General features: G+C 36.6%; 1 protein-coding gene across 2 annotated transcripts in view; it reads right to left on the bottom strand.

Moving 5' to 3' along the window:
* Positions 1–22,274, bottom strand: part of LOC150081736 (phosphatidylinositol 3,4,5-trisphosphate 3-phosphatase and dual-specificity protein phosphatase PTEN-like) — a 523,999-nt gene that overhangs the window by 391,438 nt on the left and 110,287 nt on the right. For both annotated transcript variants that reach the window (XM_090378836.1, XM_090378837.1), the window contains exon 3: positions 16,191–16,275. In XM_090378836.1, coding sequence (XP_090234962.1) covers positions 16,191–16,275 — 85 coding nt within the window. The remainder of the gene's footprint in view (positions 1–16,190; positions 16,276–22,274) is intronic.

Raw genomic sequence — 22,274 nt, 5'->3', positions numbered from 1 at the left:
TTATCTGTGTTTAAGCATTGTATAATACACTCCGTCTGGACCAGCAGCACTGTTCTTTGAGGTATATATAGCTTCTTGAAGTTCAATCATATTAAGAGGCCGATTATATGATAGATACGATTTGGTTTTGAAGTTCAATCGAGATTTTTCAGCTGAAGCTTTAATCTTATGAAATGACTGGTCGTATGCGGTCGATGCAGACAGCTGTGAGAATACAGAGCCTAAAGCATTTGCAATTTCTGCAGGAGTACACAGCTCCTGTCCATTCCAGTTGAAAATTGGGGAGGATAGAGGAGGAAATTTGCCATTTAGTTGTTTTATTTTTCTCCATATTATTCTAGAATCTGTATTTTTATTAAGTGAATTTGCAAATTGGACCCAGGAGTCTCTTTTTGCTTTCTTCATGATATGGCGAGCCTTGGCTCTGAGATTTTTATAATTTATAAGATTATTGGTAGTAGGATGTTTGCAGAATATATTCCAGGCTCGGTTTTTTTCTTTTTTGGCACTCTTACAGTTCTCATTCCACCAATAATTTATGGATCTATGGGAGCTTGACTGTGACCATGGGATGGCAATAGACGCAGCTGCTAGGATTTGTTTAGCGATATGGCTGGTGACTATGTCAATTGGACAAGATTCAATGATCTGATTATCAAAGGATACATGATAAGTATATTTTGCCCAATCACCCTTGGAAAATTTCCATTTCATGCAGTTTTCTGAAGTCACAGAGTGTGAAGTTTGAATTTTACAGATTAGTGGATAGTGGTCACTGTTCAGTGGATCATCCAGAGCTGTCCACTCAATACAAGGAAAAAGGATCAGAGAGCAGATAGATAGATCTATTGAGGACACAGTTCCTGTTTGGAGATGGATGTAAGTTGGTGAACCAGTATTTAGGATGGTTAAATTCTGCCTGTCAATGAGCATTTCAATAAGTTGTCCCCATCCATCTGCACTGGGAGAGCCCCACAATAGATGGTGTCCATTGAAGTCGCCCAATAAACAGAAAGGGGTTGGCAACTGGAGAATTAGATCTTCAAGTTCATGAATAGTGCAAGGCTGAGTGGGCAGTAGGTAGATAGAAACAAGTGTTATAGTGAATCCAATTGCTATTCGCGTAGCAAACGTTTCAATAGAGGTTTGCAAAAGAATACGTCTGCAAGGGACTCATGAATCTATGAGAATAGCAACCTCACCGTGAGCTTTATTTGTAACCGGTCTACCTTCTCTGAAAAGAGAATAATTTTTTGATCGAGAGAGATACCTTAGGAGTTAAATATGTCTCCTGTAAACAAATGCCAACTGGATTATGATGTTTAATTATTTCCTGGATGTCATCAATATTGCTACACAAGCCTCTGCAATTCCACTGGACTACGTTGTTCATTGTTTAGATTTAGATGAAGGAGCTGAGTCTGTCTGTTTCTTAAAAGTCTGTTTGACGCGGTCAATCTTAATTTTATCTCTTTTTGAGAAAATTGGTCTTGTGTCTATTTCATCTTCTGGACGGATCTCCAGAATGGCTTCTGTTTCTTCCTGACTGGGGATTTCATTGGTATCCATAAGGATGGAGTCAACTGGCTGTTTGCTTACGGGATCTGGTTTCTCTGTTTGAACGGGTCTTACAGGGGCTGCATGGACAGCAGGTGGTATGGTGACTGGTGTGTTGTTAAGCCCTGCTTGAAATATGTTGCTTTGATGATTGTGGTACAGAAGAGAGCAAGGATGGATCGAGCCCATTCAGAAATGGAGATGATTGGTGGAATTAATGTGTCAGTTTGAATGGATACTGAATTAAATTTTTTAGAGGCTTTGGCATATTTATGTCTAGGCATCTGAAATTTTTGGCATTTAAAACAGCGTGTTGGGTTAGGAACATAGTTTTATTTGACAATTGAGATACCCCTGCTTTGATGGATGTTGGAGGTTTCGGGCTATCAAATGTTAATATTATGCTCCGAGTTGGAACTAGAGCATTGTCTCGTTTGGCAAATATGCGCTTTACATGCACGGTTCCTTGGTCTTGTAATTCATTTTTCAGCTCTTCTTCTGAGAGATTTATAAGGTCCCACTCAGCTATCACACCCCTAGAGGTGTTTAGAGTAGTATGAGGGGGAAACAGTGATGGATAATCCTCCAAAGGATGTTAGTTTTTGGAGCCGTTGTGATTGTCGTTTGTCTGAGACCTCAACAAGCAGGCCACCAGATCTAAGACGCTGGGTTGTTTTTGGCGATCCTATTAGATTTTCTAGGTGTTTCTGTATTTTAAAAGGTGAGAGACTACCTAGAGACTGTTCTTGAGTAGAGTGCAATACAAGATGCATTGGAGCTCTTCTCTTAATAGTATCAGTTTTTTGTCTTTTGGCACTGCATGAGTTAGTCTTCTATCTCATGAGTAGCCATGTTAGGATCCTTAGATCCTGTAGGGGAGATCATTTTGCTCCTTTTCGCCCTGGAAAGATAACTTTTCTTTCCAGGTTACCGGCCCTGCCATGGAAAGGCAAGAGCAGTGCAACAAGGGTAACCAAGCGGCTGAGTTAGTTTGGTTAGTACTGTTAAAGAAACAGAAAAGTGAGTTTCCTCTCTGGAACTCTGCCTAGTTCTTGTAGTGCAGAAGTTACACAATACAACTAAATAATTTAAAACTATTTAAAACCAAAAGAAAACTATTCGCTTTGTACACGCAGCATAGAGCTCACTTGGATCACTTGGTTACACTAATAATCGCTTGGCACCTGGGGCCTCAAAAATGGGAATCAAAGTAAAACATGTAATAAGAGACCTGTTAGATTGACTTCTGTTCCAGGGAAAATAATAGAGTCATTGAGTAAAGAAGTAATGTATGATCATCTAGACAGGAATGCAATTATACTGAAGTTACAGCATGGATTTGTTAGAAGCAATCCTGTCTGACCAATCTGATCTGGTAATATGATGCAGCAACAAAGGAACTGGACAAAAAATAATTTTGACATCATATACTTAGATTTCAGAAAAGCTGTTTTATACTATTGCAAACAAAAGACTGCTGTACAAATTGGAACAGTGTCGCATTAATGGTAAGTTGCTGAAGGTTGTTGAACAAGAGGTGGGCATGGCTGTTCTTGGATTAATGCTATTAGTGGAGTATCCCAGGGTTCAGTGCTAGACCTATTATTATTTTCTAAGTTTGTTAATAATACTGATGAAGGCATATAAGGCTTAATGTTCAAATTTGTAGATGATATGAAGGGTTAACCTCAGCAATCAGAGTATGCTATGGCAACAAGATACAGACAAATTAGGCAAATGGGTTGAGAAGTAGCAAGTGTAGTTTAATATTAACAAATGCAAGGTACTTCATATGGGGAGCAGTAATCACAGAAATGTACCAACTGTGTGGTAGTGTAATCGAGCAGTGGAGGATGAAATTGCCAGCAGGGATAATAAAGTGATTATTCAATTGTACAAGGCAATGGTTAAACCACACCTTGAATGCTGCATACAGGTATGGAGGCCTCATTTTAGGAAAGCTGTAGATCTGTTTGAACAGGTGCAGAGAAAAGTAACTACATTGGTGAGGTAAGCAAAAGTTACTCTTACCAGGAAAGGCTTCAGTTTGCAAAGTGCTGCATCTGGAAACTAGGTTCCTCTGAGGAGATTTGACTGATGTTTAAGGCCACAAATGGATTGAGTAAGCTCAATGCTGATGCAATCCTTGTTTGCTCATATTACACGTTTTCAAATCGAGGACTAATGGCTACAGGTTGGATGTGCAGAAATTTGCCTTCAGCACAGAGGGGGTTGACATTGGAACAAACTCCCATCCGGTGTTGTAGAGGTGAGCAGTTTGAATAAATTCAAGGAAGAACTAGTTAAACTGTTAGAGAGAATGGACATGTGAAATGTGAATTGTTGGCTTTTTTATTTGGCTGATGATGTTTAAGCTTACTTTCTTGCATTATTTGCCACTACTCCTAATACTACTAACTCATGACTTTCAAAAACTAGAGATTGGGTAACTGTAAGGAGAAAAACAGTTCTTTTCACCAAAACAGAGGCATTTCCCTAGCCGGCCAATGACTTTCACCACCTGGTGCAATACACCAATTTGCTTTTTGGAAGATTGAAGTGGTGAAACCCATGTATCATCTCTAGAACAAAACTGGCACCCCGAGTCATGTTTAGTACTGCTCTAAAACAATATTTGCAAGATGACCTCTAGATAGCCCACTGGACTGACCCTATTGCTTCTACTCTGCCAGGTGGTGATTGTTGGAAGCGCAAGTAGTGTGTTTGGGGAGGGGGACACTGTCGAGCCACATTATGTCGTGATGGCAAGAAATTTCATTAATTCAAACAAGATATCCCCTCCCCTTTTCTTTATCTACTAAATTCATCACGAACAGTCAAACTAATAGAACAAACGTATGCAAAAAAGGTCTAGCCACCCAAAAATTACCTCATTCATTTCACAAATATATATGTCATAGTACCACTCAATGTACCTCAATGAATTCCAATTTTGACTATAACCTGCCAAGCCCTACTTACTTTTTTTGGCAATGTTTCAATTATCAGTTGAGTCAATTATCATCTCATGTGCCTAACTATTCATTATATGATCCCTATTTTCTTCAAAGGTAGCACTGGTGTATATGTCCGCTCTGATACTCCTCATTAGAGACTATGTAATTTGGAATCTCCTATGGCATTAAAATCTTTCTCTGACCCATTCTGTCAAATTCATCTTTTTCCCCACATTGTTATCCTTGGTGATTTTATTGTTCAAAACTCCAGCTGTCTTCAGTTTACTACTTACATGGACAGATTTGGTTGAGATGGCAAGCCTTTCGCCACCTCAACCAAAGGATACTGAACAATCTTAACAATGCCAGGGGCAAAGGTTGATGATGTTGTAGAGCAGATATCTTTTAAGGGCACAAAAGGTGTTACTGTTATACACATTGGCACTAATAACATTAAATGTAGGAGATCTGCAGATTTAATTAAGAAGTACAGGTCAATGTTGAAAAAAAAAGTCGTGAGTTAGGGTTAAATTTCAAAGTGTGTGCAATTCTGATCAGACAAAAACAGGGGAGTATATAAGGAGAGCCTTGTCAATCAATTCAGTACTGGAGCAATTGTGCAAGGCTCGTGGTGTAGAATTTTTCTTAGTGTGGTCTGTGCTTGTTAATAGGAGAGACTGTTTTATAGGGATGGGATACACTTCAATAGAAGGAGTGCAAGAATATTTACTGATGCTATCGAGCAATGTTAGGAGGGTTGGAAAACTGCTAGCTGGTAGCATATACAGACTAACAATAGCCACAGGAAGAGGTGAAAGTGATTTTTGCACTGCTTCAACCCGAAATAAGTAGCAGCCTGAAAAGCAAGGTGCTCGGGATTTAAAAACCTACTGGAAGTCATCATGGAATAAGTAAATATATGTGCTGTGGTAAGATAACTAAGAGTAGGAACAGGTGCATGTATACTTGCATGCACCAAGGCACAAAAGCAGGAGAGGATATAACGAGAGCCTTGCCAATCAATTCAGTACTGGAGCAACTGAGCAAGTATAGTAAATAAATTCATGAATTTCAAGTGTTGGCCAAGACATCAAAGGCAGATACTGTTTGAATATCAGAGACATGGGTGTCACAGTGATATAAAGAATGCAGAATTTGAATTTGGGGAGTGCAATGTGAACAGAAAGGTCAGACAGGATGGGGGGGGGGAGTTATGATCTTATTTAAGAAGCACAAAATCTAAGACGGGGCATCCAGTTGACATGGGTGGCCAGTACAACACTCAGTCAGTCTAGTGTGACATGCTGGGAAGGCAAAACTGAACTGAGGGTAGCAGTGTGTTACAGGCCAAATGATGGTGATGAATACAATGAACAACTGTACAGAGAAATAGAGTGGGCCAGTAAATAAGAATGTCTTATAATGGGGGATTTTAACTTTCCAGATATTGACTGTAATTGATTGTGGGTTCATCATACGTGCACTAGCCACACTTTTGAGGATTTACTGGTTGAAAGTTTCTATAGAAGTATGTTCGGGAGGCGACCGGGAGTAAAATTCTTGATATTATTATCAGCAGATAAAGGATACACAACAATCACAGTGTACTGATGTGAGATTTACTTAAAGTTGTAACTACCATCAGGCATAAGGAGAATGGTTTTTGCTTACTTAAAGGTGGCTAAGGTAGCTAATTTTTTACTGAAATTCTATACAGTGGGACCAACTGATGATGTTACCAAAAACAAATTCTAAATTGAACATATTCAAGGAATTAATCTAGGCTCATCATACCAACTACAAAATACTGTTCAAGGTTTAGAAGACTAAACCTGGAACAGTATTTCTATGGCAGACAATAGTAGATATAAGCTAGTCTATAATCAACTCACAAAGGAGGTTAGGCCAGCAAAGGCAGATTACGAGAAATCTATGGCAATGGATGCAAAGAAAAACAGCAAAGACTTTTTTAATTATGTAAACTCTAGAATGAAAGGGATGAATTAGATTGGTCCACTTGATATTGATGGTTCAACTGATGATGATCATGCTCAGGTAGCTGACAAACTGAATGAGTATTTGGCTTCTTCATTCACACACGAGAGAATCTGTAGGGAAGTGGAAGACAGAAGTTTATCAAACTCTAACAGGAAAATAAATAATTATGTAATAACTGAGAGGAAAGCGGAGGAGAAATTGTTGAAGTTAAAATTAAGAAAGGCACCTGGAGTGGATTGGATCTATCCAATTATATTATTAAAAGAGGCAGCAAAGGAAGTAAGCAAACCCTTAACACTAATTATGAGAAACCCTTAATTACTTATATGAAAACCCTTAGCACTAATTGAGCATCCTTGGATTAAGAGGAGGTGCTGACAGACTGGAGATGTGCAAATGTATCTTCAATTCAAAGGGGGGGGGGGATCAAAGGGTTTCAGGAGTAATTACAGACCTGTTTAACCTCTGTTCCAAGAAAAATAATAGTCACTGGTTAAAGAAACAGTGACTCTATTATCATCTAGACAGGACTGCAATTACAGTTCAGACACAGCATGGGTTTGTTCAGGAGAAATCTTATCTGACCAGTGAAGCTGAGGTGTATAAGGCCTTGAATGGTTTGAGCCAGCTCAATGCTGATGGGATTCTTCTTGCCCAGATTAATCGCCTGAGGGGACATAATTTAAATCGAGGAAAGTCATTTGTAGACAGCATTGATATGCGAAAATTTGTCTTTAGCCAGCAAGTGGTTGATTGCTGGAACAAACTTCCATCTGTTGTTGTAGAAGTTGACAGCTTAAATAAATTCAAGGCAGAACTAAACAGACATCTGGAGCGAATGCATGGGTGAAGTGGGAAGGCTTGTTTTTTTTGGCTGATGTGTAGCATATGCCTCTAATAATGCTAAGTCCTGAAGATTTGTTATTGGACCATTATTGTTTACTATATTTATCAATAATATTGATGAAGGTATATCAGACATAATGTCCAAGTTGGCAGATAATACAAAGCTCGCAGATTTGTTAATGACAGTATGCTGCTGCAACAGAATCTAGAAAAGTTGGGCAGATGGGCTGAGAAGTGGCAACTGAAGTTTAACATTGACAACTGCATAGTACTGGATATGCGTAAAAGTAACCCTAGAGTTACGTACCAACTGTGCAGTACTACACTCAGGGTAGTGAAGAATGAAAAAGCTCTGGGAGTAACTGTGCAGTCAGATATGAAGTTTTCAGAGCAGTGCAGACAGGCTGTCAGAGCAGACTCATGGGGACTTGTCAATGATATATAGAAACTCGTGTCAGGCTCATGGGGACTTGTCAATGATATATAGAAACTCATGTCAGGCTCATGGGGACTTGTCAATGATATATAGAAACTTTGCTAGAACAGATAAGGAGGTGATTATCCCTTTGTATAAACCAATGGTCAGGTCACACCTTGAGTAATGCATACAGGTCTGGAGTCCTCATTTTAAAAAAGAATACAGGGCTGCTGGAAAAAGTACAGAGAAGGGCCCAAAGTGGTGAGGGGAACAAAGGTGTGTTCTTACCAAGAACGACTTAAGTTCTGCAAACTGCAGCTTCTGGAGACTAGGCACGTGTGAGGTGATCTGGTTGAGGTGTATACGGCTTTGAATGGTTAGAGCAAGCTCAATGCTGATGGAATTCTTTCTCTCACTCATATTACACACTTGAATGAGCATAAATTCAAATTGAGTTGCAGAACAAATTTTCATTTGTCATTGGGGAAGATGATAGCGTAAATGGATTCAAGGAAGAAGTGGGAAAACTTTTCGAGTGAATAGATAGGTGAAATGGGAAGCTTTTTTTTTTTTTTTTTTTGGCTAATGCTGTATAAGCTTTCTTCCTTGCATCATAGGGCACTAGTAATGCTAATGCACCACCAAAACCACTCTTGCTTATTTTTTTATCTAACACCCGTTTCCAAGCATGTCAGTAGGTCTAGGCATTTCACCACATGATGATGGCTTATTCTACCACAGAGCCTCTCTCACAGTCATTCTTGGCCTTGTGTTGTTTATCATTCACAGGAATGCAATATGAGATAATCTGTGATTTCTATTCTTTAATTTAGTTGGATTACTGTTTTTAATCTTCCAAGCCAAATGCTTGCTCATATCATGTCAGTGAAAATGTTCTTGTAGGTATGAAATCTTGTATTACAAATTCCAGCCTAAAGCCTAATCCCTTATTTAAATCTTAGTTTCCAATAAATGTACTAGCCGAAAATTACTTTTGATGGCTAAGGTGGTTCAAGAAAAGAATGCAGTATATTTCAATTAGCTTGTATCAAAATCTTGTACTTCATTTTATGTCTGCTCGCAACAATTTTAAAAGTTATTGATTAATCCAAATATTGTTTCCAACAAGTAAAAAAACTTGTTTCTTGTCCAAATGGTAGCTGAACATTCTGGTTTTGGTTATTTGGTTTTTTTTTTAGGAGCATTAGCAACTATGGCCATATTGCTCCAGGATATGCGGTGGTCATTCCCTGACCTTTCCGCATCCTCCGTATTTGGTGGTGACGGGCTCGAACCCGGGCTAATCAAGAAGCGTGTGCTACGCAGCTGAACATTCTGGACTCTTGCTAAAGCTGATGGGTGCAACTTCTCTCCATCAATACTCCCAACTTACAACCTGGTGGTTCTACTGCAGTCTCAGCCAAAGACAATGCAGATTTTCTAGCAGCCTATTTTTCTCCTAACACCTGTATCGACAACCTTGGTAATTCATTTCGTACTATACTCAATATGCTTCCCTCAATGCCTCCTATGGTCTTGTGACAGAATCTTGGAAATTCTTAGCAATTTGGATGCCAAGAGAACTCCATATCCTGATGACATTTCTCCATTTGTTTTCAAAACCTATGCTCCTCTTCTGTGTTGCTTTTTTTTAACACTTTCTTATTCCACTAGTGTTTTTCCTTTTGATAGGAAATTTCCTCATATCCAGCATTCCTTTTTAGGAACTGGCAGGACAAATTTGAGGCAAAAATTTGGTGAAACTTAAGCAACTGCTCTTGACACTTAAGTTTTCTAATTTTGATAATACAGTGGACCTTCTCTATTATGAACTTCTATTTAACAAATTTCTCTATATTACGAATTTTTTCGAAAAACATTGAACCTTGAAACGAAATTACATGTAAAATTAACGCCATAAAGTGAAGTGTTAGTCTCTCTATAACGAATTTTTTAAAAATTTAGTAAAAGCATTTCTGAAGATTTTCAAGCATTTACTGCTAAACAGCCGCTCAAATATATGGCCTCCTTCCCTCCGAAATTGCGAATTAGCATCTTAAAAGTGGTCATAAACTTTATAATAAATAGGGTAGATTTGTAAATTGATGTTGGCTCAGGGGAAAACGAAATTCGCTGCAGTAAACCTTTAGCGTGCTGCGGCGGCAATACATAGAATGTTACCATAGTCGGTTTTTAGTAATGCCTATTGAGTGACATTTGCTTCTCACCTCAACTGTACCATGTGACCTTCCTGCCAATCATTATATGATATGTCCGTTCTCATCTAACTGGACTCACAGTAGATGGTTTTCATGAATTATTTTTTTTAATTTTTTTTTTTATTTCGTTCTTTTGAAACAATTTTTCATCAATCACATAGGCTATATGCTCTTAGATGCACTTAGGGCTAAAGCCTCAAGCTGCGAGCAAATTTAGACTATGTATATATTAAGTGCAATAGCAACATTAATACACAGCCATTTCTGAATAAACAGAATATTTATAAGGCGGCATCGTTTTAAGTTATATCTCATATTGTGAATACCTTCACAATGAGTTGCCATGATATTGCACTACTTCAAATAAGTAACGCTTCACCTAAGGAGAAGACTAATGTTACTTATTCTCAGATAGGTACTACCACCACCACCACCACCACCCAGATAGCACCGTTTCAAGGCTATTTGGCCCTTCTTCGGTGGGTGGGTAGGTAGGTGCCCAAGTGATGCAATGTGGAGTTATACTTCATAATTGTTTTGCCATCATTGCATCACTTGGGTACCTACCCACCCACCGAAGAAGGGCCAAATAGCCCTGAAACGGTGCCGTCTGGGTAAAAGGTAAAGTGCAGCCATTATCAACCCACTGCAGATGGAAGCCTCCTCAACAATTCATGCTGAGGGAAAATGGACCATAATCTGCCACGCTGGTCTAGTACAGTTTGGCAGATCGACTGTATTCAGCAGTCAGGGGCTTGAATCCTGGTCTACTCAAGGAGTATGTGCTACTGCACTCCAGCTCCTGACCACTCGGCTACGGAAGCCATCTGGGTGGCGGTACCTATCTGAGAATAAGTAACATTAGTCTTCTCCTTAGGTGAAGCGTTACTTATTTGAAGTAGTGCAATATCATGGCAACTCGTTGTGAAGGTATTCACAATATGAGATAAAAATTAAAACGATGCCGCCTTATAAATATTCTGTTTATTCAGAAATGGCTGTGTATTAATGATGCTATTGCACTTAATATATACATAGGCTATATGCTCTTGTTTTTTTTTTTTTCTGAAAAGTAACATACAGCATACATTAACCGTAAATTTTCTTTCGTGTATATACACAAAAGAAAATTCGTGTATATACGAATGAAAGCAGAATAAAAGAAATTCACTAAGTCGTATATTTCTTCAAAGTGATTGATAGGAAAGGTCACGTGATACTGTTGAATTGGCAAACGAACGTCATTGAATAGGCAGTACTAACAATTCACTATATGGTGAAGTTTGTGGTGTGTGTATCGGCAAGAGCTGCAGTAGAGTAATTTTTACAGTTGCGGAAACAATGTCGAAGAGAAAGTGTTTAAGTGTTAATGATAAAGCAAAGATTCTTCATGATACTGACCAGGGTTTTAAGAAAAAAGATATTGCGGAGAAATATGGCATACCTACAAGCTTAATGCGAGCACTGGGTGGCTAGATAAATTTAAGAAGCTCCACAGAATTGTGGAAAAGGTTATTTGTGGAGAAAGTGTTAATGTAAGTGAAGAAGACTGCAACAGTTGGAGGAACAATACCTTAAAGAAGATTTTGGAAGAATATGAACCTAAGGATGTTTTTAATGCTGATGAAAAAGGTTTATTCTTTAAATGTTTACCGAATAGAACACTTGCTTTTAAGGATGATAAATGTTTTGGTGGAAAACAAAGCAAAAAAGAATCACTGTGCTAGTTGGAGCAAATATGACAGGAAGTGAAAAATTAAGACTTTTAGTCACCGGAAAATCAAAAAAACCGAAGATGTTTTAGAGGCACAAAATCTTTGGAAGTTGACTATACCTTTAATAAAAAAGCATGGATGAGAAGTGATATCTTTGAAGACCGGATATTAAAACTAGACAAGCATATAAGAAAAGAAAAAAGGAAAATCGTGTTGGTAACTGACAACTGTCCGGCACATCCTGCCAGTATTTCCGCCAAACTTAAAAGTGTGAAGTTGTTTTTACCACCAAACGTGACGTCAAAACTACAGCCAATGGACCAAGGTATTAAAAATTTTTAATTTCATTATCGAAAGAGAATAATAATGAAGATTATCAATGCATTATCAGAAAATAGAAACTTGGAGGTTACAATTAACCTTAGAGATTGAATCTCTGAACTGGCAAAAGTTTGGACACACAATGTCACTGAACACACTATTCAAAATTGTTTTTCGAAAGTGGGATTTGCATTGAATACAGAAATCGAACAACTGGATGAACAAGATGAACTGCCCCTTTCACAACTGAAAAACTTTTGAACATTATTAGAATCGTCAGGAAACATCGAAAATGAAATAACACTGGATAGTTATGTTTATGTAGAACAAGATCTGACTACAACAGAACATCCAAATGAAGATGAAATACTGCTGAACAGTGTTAGAAGCGACCATGATCACGAAGAAATTAACGATGATGCATCATAACAACCTGTAGAAAAGCCAACTCGCGAAGAAATGATTCACGCTTTTAAAACGGTTCGTATGGGTCTACAGTTTTGTGAAAATGTTCCTGATAATGTTTTTAATGCTCTGAACAAATGTGGGGGTTTTCTTTGAGAATCATACATTTTTTAATTGTACTGTGCAAACGAAAATTAGTTTTTTTTTAATTTGTGATACTTACTGGCGAAAATTATGTAAACGTAATTTAAATAAGTGTTTTTGAAATAAAATACATTAAAAATAAATGCAGATTCGTTTTTATTTTCTAATTAAATAACAATGTCTAATAAAAAAGATATTCTCTATATAACGAAATTTCTCTAAACAGATTTTTTCGCTGGATTTATTGAATTCGTTATAGGGAAGTTCAACTGTATTTGGCATTAAATACATCTAAACAAGTTCCCATCCAAACAAAACACAGTCCAGTCAACTGTATTTTGCATCAGGTATTCAGTTTTCTAACTGAATGTTCACCTGTGGATGATGGTATATGGTAGAGGTTCCCAAAGTGTGCCCCACACTTTGGGAACCTCTTTTCTTTTCTTTTTTTTTTTTTTTTTGAGGAGGCTGGGACTTGTTTTCATAAAGCACTCTTTTTAACAAAATATGGACAAACCAACCCACTAATCCAGGTACCAAGTGTTTTTTTTTTTTTTTTTTAATTTATTTCTATTATTTGTATTTTATTTCTTTGAGATAAAATGTACTGAAGTATATATTAATTTATAAAAATATGTATAGTCACAGCTAAATTTTGGGTTAAATAGAAGACAGATATATCCTCTGATATATCTTGTCTTCTATCTTCCCCACTAATGCTGGTGTTCCCCAATGTGTAGTTCTTTCTTCCACTCTTTTTCCTCATGTATTTAATAACCTTTCATCAAATGGAAATCCTATGGATTTTGCTGATGACAACACACATTCCATCTTCCAAGCTGAGAAACCTTGTCCTCAAATTCTTGAATATTCATCACCAAATCCTTAAATGCTGATTACAGGTAATTCTTCAATGGAACAAAGTAAAACTCAGTCCCAGTCTTATTTCTCTCAAAAACTACAGCTTCTTTACTTACCTTCAATGACACTCACATTTCTAAACAACATTGCATATCTCTATTAGGATTACCTGATTTCTAATCTTTTTTGGTATAAGCACTTCACAAATACTGGATACCTTTAAGTTAAATAATATTTAATTTAAAGTTTCCAAAAACCCAGTTGGCAACTGTTATCTATGTTTTAAGTCAACAGATTTTTGCCTGCAGTAAGGAAACACTTTGGTCTTAGAAATTCACAACAGAAAGTAAGCTGGCCACCGAACTAAGTAGCAATTTACCATATTTATTCACAAAGTCATATAGCTATATTAAATATCAGAAGTTGTAACTCTTCATTGATTATTCTAGCATACAAATCACATCAATAACATATTGTTTGGTGAACTGCAAGTAATGCTTTTTTCTTACATGTATAAAACATTAGTGGCAAAATCTGCCATAAATATTGTGTTGTACTACTGACCTTTCCAACAAGCATCAAGTTGTTTTGACATTCATGACATTATCTCACACATCTCTCATTGGTCTTTTATAACAGCACTTTAAGGGCTTAAGCCTCAGGCTGCGAAAGAATTAGACAACGTGCAAGTTTGTGCAAATGAAGCATATTAGTATGCAGCAATTATAAATAAAGCTAAAAATGGCATCATTTTAATTATATCTCATATTGTGAATAACTTCACGAGTTGCCATGGTATTTGTTATACTTATTCGAAGTAATGGAATATCATGGCAACTCGTTGTGAAGGTATTCACAATATGAGATATAATTAAAACGATGCCGTTTTTAGCTTTTTTTTAAGAATTGCTGCGAACTAATATGCTGCATTTGCACAAACCTGTACGTGGTCTAATTCTTTCGCAGCCTGAGGCTTAAGCCCTTAAAATGCTCTAGTCTAATTCACTTTATACACCATCCGGCATCTCTCATATTGTGGAGTTATACTTCATAACTGCTTTGTCATCACTGTATCACCTAACCTAAAGAAGAAGGGCCAAATACACTGGAACTGTGCCATCTGGGTGGTGGCACCGAGAATAAGCAACAATAGTCTTCTCCGTTGGTGAAGCATTACTTATTTGAAGCAGTGCAATATCATGGCAACTCGTGAAGGTATTCAATAATATGAGATATAATTAAAACGATGCTGTTTTTAGTTTTTTTTTAGAATTGCTGCGTATTAATATGCTGCATTTGCACAAACTTGTATGTGGTCTTCTACAATTGTGGATGAGAAGGAATGCAGCCTTTATTAAAGGCTTTATTAAAGGGCTGTCGTTTCATGTATATTTTCTTTGAAAATAAATCTTAGTGATATTAGTTTGTAATAAACTAAGTTCTTATAGATTCCGTGCATTGTACTGAAATGAATAACTTGTAGAATAAAGTTTTCTCCAGAATAAAAAGGAAAAAATCCAATTTTAACATAGTTTTACTATTCTTTTGGAAAAAAAGAAAACGACAGAGAAAAATTGTTATTACAAAATGTAAATGTTGAGGCAGAATATTTTGCTAACTGTTGTTTACTATTCTCCCAATCTCTATATCAAGAGAACTTTTTCATCAAGCCTATTATGTTTATGTTCATCAATGTTATTATCAAGTTTCAGAAACAAGTGACCCTGTACTAAACTCTGTAAAACTCCCCTCAAAGAGAAACTCTGTAAAACTCCCAGTCAAAGAAAAAGCTATTTATAACTGCTTTAATCCACAGCACAGCAAACTTCCCACTCATGGCACACCGATTTGATTTATACAAAAACCATTCACAACAGACAATATTAAAAGCCTTACTAAGTATGTATTGTCCAAAATTATTCGCTGCATCTAGTTCTTTTGCGATTCCATTTCTGCTCAAATAATCCTGCAGTACATCTTTAATCATGGATTCTGCAATTACTCATTTCACCCTTGGAACCTTTGTAAATTGGTATTACATTTGCACTTTTCCAATCTGCTGCTATGTCACCCAAGTCCAGAGATGCAAGCATTATCTTGCAAACAGAAACACTTCACTGCATTAGTTTCTAAAAAAATGATTCATTATACTGGAAATAATTATCATTTAAATTTTAACTTGAAATTTAAAAGTTAAAATTAAAATTCAAATGTTAACTGTTATCCCAATATAATAAATAATTTTTTAAAAACCAATGCAGTGATATTAGCATTAGTAGAGGCATATGATGCAAAAAAGCAAGCTTATTCAGCATCAACCAAAAAAAAAAAAAAAAAAAAAACACACCACTCCCATTTCACCCCTCCGTTCATTTGCAAGTTATCTCCATCTTGCATGAAAAAACATGCCTTTCAAATTAAAATATTATGCATATGTTATAAAAGATAGGGTTTGGCAATCATTCCTGCTACTGCCTTTAATATATCAGAATAAATCTGCCAACTCTTTATGTTGTTTTCACATTCAAGCATGACAATTTCTATACCAATCCACTTTCAGTGATTCGCACATGTCTAGTTCCTGATAACTGCTATCACTGTCAATACAAATGTTATATTATCAGTCAGTTAATGCTAGATAAAGAATTTATAAACACCTTAGTTTTATTTTGTTTCTTTATATCCTAGTGAAAATGAAAATACTAGACTATTAAATCATAATATTTACTAAATCCCTGTACAAACTTACCTAACAACATCATCTATGTGGTTTCTGTAAACACCCTCTAATTTTTCAGCTGGGAAGCCCATTGCTATAATATTATTACAGATATCTACTTGTGGTTAAGTAATTAATCTTAAATAAATACAGAAATATTAAACAGCATTATTAATATTAAATACATTTAATGGCCTCCCTTTTAACCTATATGTTAACAAATTTGTTTTCTAGTAACATGTTAAAACTAAGGCCACATGAAATATTTTAAAAATAAATACTATATTAACACATCCATTTAATTCACAGAATTAAATGGATAGAAATCAAATTCATAATGAAACAAATTGCAGTCTCAAATCACTAGTGACTAGTTCCATTAACAAAGTACACACACACAAACATATGCATCACACATATATTGTGAAACATATGCATCCATCTAAAATGCAGTCCATATGAAAAAAATAAAAATAAATAACATAAACATGATACTATATTTGCAAGAAAAGATGAAGTCTGCATTTAGGAAATTGTTGCAGTTAACTGATATTAATTTCTTTATCTTAATACCTATCCTCGCTCTCAATTAATTTTTAAACACATATTATTTATACATATAAAATCTAGTGCTTGTTGATTTTACTCAACTAACTAAAAACGTATGCAAACAAAAAAATCTTGAAATTGACAATTTACATTTCTGTACTGTGTCTTCTGTGCTTGTTCACTTTACGCTGTAACATGATAGCTAAAATTACAACGACAAAACAGTTTAATTTTAAAAAAAAAAGTTATTTATTCCTCACACATGAGATGTTCCAAAGTAAGGTACAAGCAAAGCACATTATGTGGTGCTTGTTCACAGGCAAAACTATTTTACGAACAACAGCTAATAGAATTTTGCAAGTACCTGTTTGAACTTGAGGAGAATGCTAAGTCTTCATATTTCAAGGGATATCCAGTCCAAATTGGCAGCCAAATTGCAGAGTTCATAATATATGGTTCAGAAGTGCAATTGGTTTTAGGTATGTACTGGGCAACATACCAATGCAAATTAATCAGGAAATTAGTGCCATTGGATAAAGCAGACAATGACATAAATTAACTTTTTCAATAATACGTTCTACTACCTGATACAATATACCCTTGTAATTACCTCTTTATATCCTTATACAATTTCAGTAATGTATAAAATAAAATTTACAAAATGTAGACTGCAATATTACCCCAACAGTAAGTCTAAAAATGCCAGGTATGGATTTTGTTAATTTATTTAGTTTTTAAAATACTGAAAACACCTACAATGCACTGTAAAATTAAATTCAATCAATACTTTTTAAAATGAAAAAGTGTTTGAAAAACTTTTTCTTTTAGCATTGAACACAAAACAAACACAGACAACAATTTTGGAATACAGGAACTTCCTGACTTACGTAATACTCAACTTACGGAAATTCGACTTTACATAAGTTTTTGCCAGCCAGTGCAAACTTTAAAAAATCGTTGGAAATTTATTTTGCATCCCTTTCGTGAAAATCTGTTCCATGAAAATATCGTTATGTGAACCCAATAACACATTGGGTTTTTTTTTTTTTTTTTTGTAATTCGTTCCAAGTCCTTGGAAGTTGAAAATTTCACCATGTTACTAAGCTATTTATCTCTCTAAAAGGTCATATTTATAACGGAAATTGCACTACCCTTTCATTGTTATCATATGTTCACATTATAAGAATTAATTCTGAACACCTTTGTGATATTTTTCTAAAGCACGTTTTCTGGAGGTCACGACCATAAATCAATAGAAACAATTTGCACTTTTCGGTTTGTTGGGCTTTTCTGTTAGTGCATATAATTATAAATGGGTAGTAAATTCGATCTTATTGCATTTGTGATAATACCGATAACTGCAATTGTGTGGGTTTTTATGCTATTATGGTGAAATGTGTTACCCTTCACTGAAATCTTCAATCTTATAAAAAAGCAAATTTTCAGAAACTTCTCTTCATTCCTATTTACATATTACAATGATGAAGGGAAAGCAACCAAAGAAAAGTGCAAGTGGTGGTATTACCAGGAAACGAAACAAAACTGATTTAGAAATGAAGATGAAAATTATTAAGTATGAAGCAGGACAAAGTTTGCCATCTATTGTACGGAATTAGGTCTTGCTGTTTCAATTTTAAAGTGAATACTATTTTAAAGAACAGTGCGTGTATAAAAGAACATCTCAAAGGATCAACGCACTTAAGATCAACAATGATCACAAAACAACATTCAGGTGCTATATCGAAGATGGAACAGCTATTAATAATATAGATGGAAAACCAGATTCAGAAGCGAGTGCCCATGAATCTAATGACCATTCAAGCAAAAGCAACAAGTATTTATAAAGATATTAAGGATAAGTACGACAAACCCTGGTTCATGGCCAGCAACGGGGGGGGTTTAATAGGTTCAAGTATCGCGCTGGTTTCCACAACATTAAAGTATGTGGTGAAGTCGTCAGTGCCAATTCTGCAGTAGCAGAGAAATTTTGTGATGTGTTGAAAAAATTATTGCTAAAGGCAGATATTTAACGCAGCAAATTTTTAACATTGATGAGACTGCTCTGTATTGGAAAAAAATGCCGGATCGAACATACATGGCCAAAGAGGAAAATATAATGCCAGGTTTCAAGACATCAAAAGATAGGGTCACACTCTTGCTTGGGGCTAATGCAGCGGGAGATTACAGATTAAAACCACTGCTTGTATACCATTCTGGAAATCCTCATGCATTTAAGGGCATCAATAAAGCCACCCTACCCGTGCATTTCCAATCAAACCAGAGAGCATGGATAACAATATCTCTCTTTGAGGATTAGTTTAAATGCTGCTTCACTCCCAAGGTTGAAAAATATTGTAAAGAAAACGTTCCTATCAAGATTTTGCTTCTATCAGATAATGCTCCTGGATATCCTACACATCTAGATGTTTCAATTCGAACGTGAGAATCTTATTTCTACTGTGAATCACAAATTCACTCATCCAACCTAAGGATCACGGTGTTATTTCGAATTTAAAAGCATACGATTTACGCACAACATTTGCTTAGGCATTGTCTGCAATAGACAGTTAGAAAAATTTTACGTGAAGAGACTTGGAAAGCTTACAATATTTAACATGCCATCTTAAACATTAATAAGGCCTAGGTAGGAATTACTAAAAGTTGTTTAAATGGCACATGGAAGAAAATATGCAGCACGTAAAAGGCTTCGAAAGATTTGAAAAAGACAAATCATATGAAGAGGTTACAGATAAGATTATAAAGGTTGCACAGCTACTTCAGTTGGAGGTTGATGCCAAAGATATGGAAGAGTTAATAGAGAAAGAAGAGAAGGAATAATCTAACAAAGAACTTATTGACTTGCAGGCAGCGATTTGGTTCATCTTTAGCTGACAAAGCTCAAGATGAACCAAATGAGGAGCCAAGACGCTTTATCAGATAACAATGGCAAATTTATGCTATGGATAATGGGATTATGCATCTGAGGGAGCATAAGTTCAAATTGAGGAAAGACAGTTGTTGAATAGATGGTTGGGTGGGAGAAGACACTGCTCTTCGTGGACTAATGTTATTAGAAGAGTCCTCCAGGGTTCGGTGTTCAGTGCAATATGACACAACAATGAATCACAGGAAGCTGCTTGTTGCTGCATGTTGAGACATGTTCATACGTGCATAGTAGCCGCCGCGCCAAGTCGATGGGCTCAGTTATTCATTAGTAGTGAGAGTGTAAAGTGCTTGCGATGGCATCGTGGTCACGAAATGAGATAAGGACAGTTTTGCGGTATAATTTCGTGCGTGGTTTAACCATAGACCAGTGCTTAGAAGAAATGACTCTTGCACTAGATGATGATTGTCCACATCATACAACGATATTCAGGTGATATAGAGAATTCCAAAGGGGAACTTTCACTCTGGAGGATTCTGAGAGGCCGGGAAGGCCACGAACGTCAGTTACGGAGGAAAACGTTACTGCTGTGAGGAAAATGCTTGACGAAAACAGGCGAGTGACCTACCAACAGATAGAGGATACTTTGGGCCTAAATGCACAGCAATTCGTTCGATTCTGCAAGATCATTTGCACGTGAAGAAACTTTGTTCTCTCTGGGTGCCGCATCAACTGACTGAAGAGCAGATGACACGACGTGTGACTTGGTGCCGGGAGATGTTAAAAAAGTTTGATAAGGGACAATCTCGGTATGTGAACAACATCGTGACAGGTGACGAGACTTGGCTGTACTATTTCGATCTGCCGACCAAGGCTCAAAACAAAGTTTGGGTCTTTGATGATGACGACACACCCGTAATTGTCAGAAAATCCCGATCTGTAAAGAAGAAAATGATAGAAAATGTATTTTTCAAATCAAGTGGAATTGTGGAACGTGTCGTTTTGGACACGCAGAAGACAGTCACAGCTAAGTGGTATACTGAACAATGCCTGCCTAAAGTCATTGGATCTATGAAGAACCTGCGGCCAAAGTCAAGAATGGACACCTGGTACCTCCATCACGAAAATGCTCCAGCTCACCGCGCCAAAGCCTGCACCGAATATTTGACCACGACAGGACTGAAACTTCTCGAGCGCCCTCCCTACAGTCCAGACCTTGCTCCCTGCGACTTTGCACTGTTCCCGCATGTGAAAATGAAGCTAAAAGGGAGGCGGTTTTCCAGTGATGAGGACCTTCTACGGGCTTGGGACAACGAGTGTGCTTTACTCCCTAGTGAAACTTGGCAGAACTGGTTTAAAGATTGGTTTCGGAGGATGGAGAGGTGTATTGAATGTAGAGGAAATTACTTTGAAAAAATTAAATAAACAAAGCCGTATTGCAAAACTTTCCTAGTACCCTTTGTATTAATGATATTGATGAAGGTATATCAAGTTTAATGTCCAAGTTTGCAGATGATATGAAGGTTGGCAGGGATATTAATGACACTAATGACAGTACGCTACTGCAACAGGATCTAAAATAGTTGAACAGATAGGGCTGAGAGTTTAAGTTTAATTTTGATAAATGTAAAGAACTGCATATGGGTAGCAGTAACCCCAGAGTAACGTTTCAACTGTGTGGTTCTACACTCAGGATGGTGGAGAATGAAAAAGACATCGAGATAAATGTGATGTCAGATATGAAGTTTTCTGACAGACAACTCTTGCAGACAGTCTGCAAGAGTAGCTCATGGTGTCTTGTCGATATGCAGCAATTTTTCTAGCAATGATAAGGAGGTGATTATCCCCTTGTATAAGGTCAGGCCGCACCATGAGTACTGTATACAGGTCTGAAGGCCTCATTTTAGGAAGGATGTAGAGCTGCTGGAATGAGTACAGAGAAGGTCAACAAGATTGGTGAATGGAACAAAGGGTTGCTCTTACAAAGAAAGGCTTAGTTCTGCAAATTGCAGTTTCTGGAGACTAGGCACCTGTGAGGGAATCTGATTGAGGTGTATAAGGCCTTGAATGGTTTGAGCAAGCTTAATGCTGATGGGAGTCTTACTCTGATTATGCACCTGAGGCAGCATAAGTTCAAATTGAGGAAAGACAGTTGTTGAACAGATGTGAGGAAATTTGTCTTTAGCCAGTGTGTGGTTGATTGCTGGAACAAACTTCCATCTGTTGTTGTGAAAGTTGACAGCTTAAATAAATTCAAGGCTGAACTAGACAAAACATTTGGAGTGCATGGATGGGTGAAATGGGAAGGTTTTTTTTTTTTTTTTTTTTTGGCCGATGCTGTATAAGCTTGATTTCTTGCATCAGATGCCTCTACTAATCCTAACGCTTATGATATGTTACAATAAGGTAGCCACTGAGCCATTGATTGAAGTTAAATACAAGATAAACAATGATATTATTGATTTAGATTTTATTTAAAGCAGGTATGAAATAGGCATAAACATGCTACATCTGGCTAAAAAAAAAAAAAAAAAAAAAAAAAATTTTTTTTGAAAAGAGTTTTAGTAAATTTATAAGTTTATTTTCTTTCTTGCTTGAATGTACCTTTAAATTCAATAAAGTTGCTTTCTTAAGTGGTCCAACCATTGTTATTTTCATTTATTTTTCTTTTCAATCTAAAA

This window comes from Mastigoproctus giganteus, chromosome 8 (assembly GCF_048544385.1).
Source record: "Mastigoproctus giganteus isolate SK-2022 chromosome 8, ASM4854438v1, whole genome shotgun sequence".
In the NCBI taxonomy this organism is placed as follows: Eukaryota; Metazoa; Arthropoda; class Arachnida; order Uropygi; family Thelyphonidae; genus Mastigoproctus; species Mastigoproctus giganteus.
The sequence above is the reverse complement of the archived record's forward strand: the minus strand, read 5'-3'. Positions and strand labels throughout refer to the sequence as shown.